This window comes from Canis lupus, chromosome 7, assembly GCF_003254725.2.
Source record: "Canis lupus dingo isolate Sandy chromosome 7, ASM325472v2, whole genome shotgun sequence".
Classification (NCBI taxonomy): domain Eukaryota; kingdom Metazoa; phylum Chordata; class Mammalia; order Carnivora; family Canidae; genus Canis; species Canis lupus.
Genome location: NC_064249.1, coordinates 41506883 through 41512937, shown reverse-complemented (window position 1 = coordinate 41512937; position 6055 = coordinate 41506883). Strand labels below are relative to the sequence as shown.

The 6055-nt window shown below is 56.1% G+C and overlaps 1 protein-coding gene across 14 annotated transcripts in view; it reads right to left on the bottom strand.

The window, feature by feature from the left end:
* Positions 1 to 3748: 3748 nt before the first annotated feature.
* ARHGEF2 (Rho/Rac guanine nucleotide exchange factor 2) overlaps positions 3749 to 6055 on the bottom strand; it is a 46528-nt gene continuing 44221 nt past the window's right edge. For 12 of the 14 annotated variants that reach the window (XM_035719072.2, XM_025430888.3, XM_025430889.3 and 9 more), the window contains 2 exons: positions 5847 to 6030; positions 3749 to 4932 (listed from right to left, as the gene is read on the bottom strand). In XM_035719072.2, the coding sequence (XP_035574965.1) occupies positions 4859 to 4932; positions 5847 to 6030 (258 nt within the window). In that variant the 3' untranslated portion in view covers positions 3749 to 4858. The remainder of the gene's footprint in view (positions 4933 to 5846; positions 6031 to 6055) is intronic. The other 2 variants (XM_025430890.3, XM_025430896.3) reach the window with 1 other exon arrangement.

Genomic DNA, 6055 nt, shown 5'->3' with positions numbered 1-6055 from the left:
AGCTCTACCCTGTTGCCTGCAGCCTGGGGTGACGCCTCAGAATCAGTGTGCTGAGTACCGGCCATTGCTGAGCCTGTCCAGTTCCTATCCCTGAGGGTTGTGGTCGCCCTGGTCTGTGGGCCTGGTGGTGGGGCCAGCTTGCTGGGAACCTGACCACACTCTGGGTGCTGGGCAGTTGCGCTCGGGGAGCTCCCAGCCCCCTTCTGACACTTTTGTCTTCCACTTGATCTGGTAGACAGGGCAGGCCATCGCTCTCCCCTTTGGGGCAGCTGAGTCCACCCAGGACTAATGCTGGCCCTTCAGAGGTGCCCTCTGTGACATGGTCCCAAGGGTCAACGTCCTCAACATCCATGCCAGCATCTTCCTCACTCCCGCTCGGTGTTGCCTGATACTGGCGATGGCCACAGCTGCAAAACCAGATGCCCACCCCTCACCCTTCCAGGCCTGTGTGACCCCCCAGGCAGTGTGGGTGGCGGCTCTCCTGGTGACAGTGCCCCCAGCTGTCTTTGGGGCCCTGAGCGGGGTGTCTACTAAGCTTCCCCAGTGGGTCCCATCTGGGGGCCCACCAGCTGCAGAGGACAGTGGGGGCCCTCACGGGTGCCCCCCTGAACGCCATCATCACCCCTGCTGCTGCCGGCCTTCCTGGGCGAAGCTGGGATAGGACAGCAGGTTTGTAGCCCATTCTGTCTGAACCCCGGAGGCCTCCTTCCTCTGCTGCTTCCCTGACCATGTGGCCCATTGCTGGATGTCCTGGTGACATTTGACCTGATGCCCTGGGATGGCATCTTTCTCCACTAGCCATGGCTACATCTGCCCTGTCACCACCTGCTGGCACACCTCCTGAGGCAGGAGGCTGATGGGCCCCAGCAGACGCCTTCAAGAATCTGCGAGCCAGGCTGTGGCCGTGGGGCCAGCGCAAGGTGGAACTGGGGCCCCCCAGGGACACAAGCAGGTGGTGGGTGGAGAGCGCACCCCCCACCCTCAGCAGAGGGGCCCTCCTCCCGTGGTCACCTGGTCACCCTGCTGCTCTGGGCTCTGCCAGCACCAGAACCATTCACCTGGGGAGGGTTGGCATCAAGGCGTGGGGGAGTGTGGTGGGCAGGTCCGGGTGGGGGCCCAGCTGAGCCTAGGTCTTCCTCCATGTGGTGGAGTGCATGGCAACGGGGAGGGGCTTGGAGAGGAAGCCTCTGATCACCCACGACGACGTGTGACCTGTCACGCTTCTACTGTCACTGCAGGGCGGATGAAAGGATTCTCTGTCCGGTTTCTGCCTCCTGTGAGAATTCTCAGGAAAATTTCCCAGGGGTTCCAGAATGACAGTCCAGAGGTTAGTGCCTGTTTCCCTCTGTCTGTCCCCTCACCCCCACCATCACCTTCATCATGGTATTCCCTTGCTCTTGGTGCCAGAGCCAAAAATTCCCCCGCCCTGGCATCTCCACCTCACGCACCTCAGTGGTGCCTGCAGACCTCAGCGGAGGCAGCTGGAGCCCCTGCAGGGACATGCCCGTGTGTAGCCCAGCCCCAAGTTAAGAGCTCTGCTTACCTATCCTTAGGTGGGGCTTAGAGAAGTGGAGAGAAGTCAAGGATTGGGGGCATAAGGAGGGGAGAGGTGGGCAGGGATTGGGGGAAGTGGGGCCACAGGTGTGTCCAGAGAATGGGAACCCAGGGTAGGAGACTGGTGTGCGCGTCCCTCCTTTCCTAGTGCGCAGCTCGGATCCGGAGCACCGGCTTCACGTCCCAGCTCCAGCACTAACCAGGGAGGGACCTCGGTGAGTCAATCCACTTCTCTGTCCCGGTTTTCTCATTGGTAAAATGTGTTGAGGACTCAACAGTGCCTGAAGTGGTGTGTTGGCTACTGTTCTTAAAACTGCACATAAAATGGAATCCAAGAGGAGAAATAGGGGACCTCTGGGAACCAGAGATGTCTCATCTGGAACGATGTGTATACTCTGGAGTGAAATCAAAGTTTTAAATCAAGAACTGAGGCATTGGCCCCTCGTGTCCCTCTTGAGGTGTGTTTTCCAGGGCAGCAGGTTCGCCTTTGGTTTCCAGATCCATGGAGACCCAGCAGTGATAAAGGAGAGTAATCAGAAGGGATTTTCTGGGGGTCAGCCCCTGGAAAAAGCTAGACGGGGCAGAGCTCCTGCTTCTGTGGCCCCCAACACCATCCACCAGGCCACCCCCCCCCCAAGGGCCGCCTCTGCACCAGCTCCTTTGAGGCACCCAGCAGGAGAGACTCCCAACAGCCGCCCAATTCACAACACATTCAGCAATGTTAACAAGATCTAATTAGTTTCTTGATGTTTAATTTCCTCCCTTTCATGTTTAAACTAGTTCCCAAACAGTTCTGTTTCCAGCCAATTCAGGATGGAAAATCCTCCCTAAGTAACCTCCCTATTTCTGGCCACCCCCTGCAGCTCCTCTGCGGGCTCCCCTGGGGGGATCTCTGCAAATGGGGCCAGGAGGTAAATACTGACGAATTTAATCAGGTCCGAGTCCTAGATGAGTGACAGGCTGCACACCTCCCCATGGAGAGGAGAGGTGTAGGGGCAAGGGAGGCCCAGCAGAGGACCGGGCACCAGGCCAGGTGCTCCTGGGAGTGGAAGGCAAGTGTTGGGGCACAAAGCTAGGCCCTGGCTCCCTGCAGTGAGTAGCCAAAGAGCTTTAAATCCCAGTGGGAAGGTTGCAGGCCAAGACTGGGGCTTCTGAAGGCTTAAGGAGGCACCTTGGCCTGAAAGGGGAATGCCACAAGAGACTCCTCCCCAGAAATAGCCACATCAAGAAAGGATGTCATGTCTCGGGTCAAGGAGTGGTAGAGGGACAGTGCTGCTGGGAGCCACCAGTGCTGACCCCTGAGCTTCTCCGCACCTACCCTGGGCCATGTCTCCACACGACCCCTTCTCTTCAGGCCAATATCCTTCCCTGGATCTATGTGACAGTGTCAGAGAAGCCTGCCTTCCCCTTTCCTTGTCTGAGTGCTGGTATCAGCCACCCTGGCGGTCCCCTCTCCATTCCACCCTGCCAGGTTTGGGGTCCAGCTTCCAGCTGCTGAGCCACATGTCAGTGAGCTCAAAGCCCAGCATCCGGAGGGAAGTAGAAAGCTGCAGTGTGGAGGGTGGGGCCTGCCTGGCTCCAAGGCCCAGCCTTCCCATTTCCCCATCCACCTCATAGACCCCGTAATAGATGAGAAAGCACCTGCCGAAAGCCAGATACCGTGGACAAGTACAAGAGGGCAGTGCTGCAGCCCCCATGCCCACTCCCCAGGGGATTTCAGTTCCTTTCCCCCACGGATGTGTGTGCGTGTGTCCAGCGTGTTGCCAGCGCCAACCGCCCTCCCCCAGCTGCAGGGGGTAGTCACCAGAAACAGGAAGTAAAATGAAGCAAAACCCAGAAGTGAAACCAACCTAATCTCTCACCACATCTGGAAGAGGTGGCCTAGGGGCTCTGACACCACGAAGACCCAGGGCAACCTGGGGGCTGCATCTGAAGATGAAAGGCTCTGGGGAGAGGCTGGTAGGAACAGGTGGGGAGGGGGTGATAGGCTGATACCCCATCTGAACCAGGCATACAAATGAGACTAAGCAAAGTTCTCTAATTCTGGAATCCCCAAAGTGCCCTTCCAGTTGATCTCTGGATTTGTGCCCGTAGATGCCAACAAGGGCTTATGTTGGGGGAGGCAGCCTGCCCCTCCTCTGGGGTAGCACCCCCTCAGCAGCACCCTCAGTGCTTGAAGACACAGAGACAGCACTTCGTGGGGGTTCCAGGTCTTTAATTTTCCCTGCTTTATCGTTTTTTGTTTGTTTGTTTGTTTTTTTAAACAATCAAATTGGCAGAAAATGGCTGGGGCTGGTGGGCACTGGGGGTCCACCAGAAAGTCCCCCAAGTTCACACTGAGGCTTCAGTCATGGTTGCTGAGGTGGGGATGAGGTCAGGGTTCACAGAGATGGCCCAACTCACCCTACAACATATTTTTCAAATGGCTGGAGAAGAGGTCAGAGGAGGTCCCCCATTACTGCAGATGAGGCGACATGGATCCCCCTACCCCTCAAGCTCTTCTGATAAGTGGAGATAGAAGGCTGTGATTTCTAACTGCCTACAATCAGCTCTTAAAAATACAAAACACGTGCAGTTGGCTTTGGTACAAAAAAGAAAACAACAAAAAACATTCTGGTCCCATGGAATTTCCCCTCACACACACACACACACCCCCCCCCAACAGAGCCATTGCAGCCACCTCAACTTCTACTCCATCACCCCCCAACTCTGTAGGGCCAGATGGTTTCCCTGGGTCTCCACTGAGGATGGAGAGACAGGGGAACAGCAGTCAGCGGGGAAGAGGGACATGGCCCCATCCATGGCCCTGATAGAAGGGCCCAAGGTGCACGTGGCACAGCCTATCCTCAAAGACGGTGTTCTTGGGGAGGGGTGTCAGGGCTAGAACCCAGCAGCTGCCTGGTTAAGCCTGAATAAACCCCAGTAGTGTTACAGATCAAGGCCCTCTGATCCCTATGGCTTGGTTCCCATGTCCCTGGTCCTCTAAATCTCCCCCACTCCCTGGGTAACTAATAAACAATAAATAAATAAATTTTCCTAAAGTAGAGGGAAGAAGGCATGAAAAATTGGCATCTGTGGTGTAGCTCCTGGATGCCAGCTATACCAGCTACTCCTGGTGCAGCAGGGGGGCACTGTGGCCCAACTCCCCCAGCTTCCCAACTGGCCCCAGGTGTCCCAGGAGCCTGCCAGTTGGCAGGGACCATCAGCAGTTCTTGAGAATGTTCCCATTGGCAGGTTAGAGTCCCAAGTTTGCCTCCCTCGGTGTGTTCTTCCTGGGGGCGCAGGACGAGGGGTGGGGGCCCCCTTAGCTCTCTGAAACCATAGGCTCCCCGTCACGACTCTCTGTCTCTTCAGGGATGTCTTGCATTCGGGTGAAATCTGAAGGGGGATGGGGCAGAGTCAGGGGCAGAACACAGGCTCCCTCGAGCAGCGACCCCCACACTCCCGCTGCCCCATCTGGGCTGGAGCTGGAAGGAGGAGTCCTTGGGGACTAGCCCTAGGGCCAGCGAAACCATGGCTACATACTTTGTACCCTCCCTGAGGACAGAAAGATACAGTCCGGCTAATAAAATACAAAAATATTTTAAGATGACTACATAAAGTCACACCAACTTTTGGTTATTTTGTATTTCCTAAACCAACTATAAGAACTTTGAAGGTCAAAAAAAAAAAAAAAAAAAAAGAACTTTGAAGGTCTTAGAAAAATTTTACTTAGAAATCTATTTCTAGGGGGATCCCTGGGTGGCTCAGCGGTTTGGCGCCTGCCTTTGGCCCAGATCCTGGAGTCCCGGGATCGAGTTCCGCATGGGGCTCCCGGCATGAAGCCTGCTTCTCCCTCCTCCTGTGTCTCTGCCTCTCTCTCTCTCTCTCTCATGAATAAAGAAAAAAAAATCTATTTCTAGGGATGCCTCGGTGGCTCAGTGGTTGAGCATCTACCTTCAGCTCAGGTCATGATCTTGGGGTCCTGGGAGTGAGTCCCACATTGGGCTCCCTGCTCCGTGAAGACCCTGCTTCTTCTCCCTTTGCCCCTGCCTCTTCCCCCATGCATGCTCTCTCTCTCGCTCACTCCATCTCAAATAAAAATCTTAAATTTATTTCAGCTTGAAAAGGTTGGCATCACAGACTTACTGGAGAGGCTCCTACAGGCTTTGTTTCCTAGAGGTCCACTGCTGGATCACCATTGCAAGGCAGGAAGTGTGTCATCTGTGTCCCTCCCAAGAGCTCCCGAACCACCCCAAATATTGCCCCGAATGTCCTGTGCACACTGGGACACACTTCCATTCCAGCCTCACCTCGAGGACTGTGGGGTGGGGACAGGCGGCCGCCCCCTTCCTCCTCGCTGCCGGTATCAGGGTCACTGCTGTCCTGCAGCCGCTCCTCGGGGCTGCCCAGCTCCTGCCTCTCTCGGTCCTCAAAGGGTCGATGGACAGAGCGAATGGTCACAGACAAATCCAGACGGTCGTGGCCTCGGCTGGGCTGTGACGGGCCGGCAGGAAAGGCA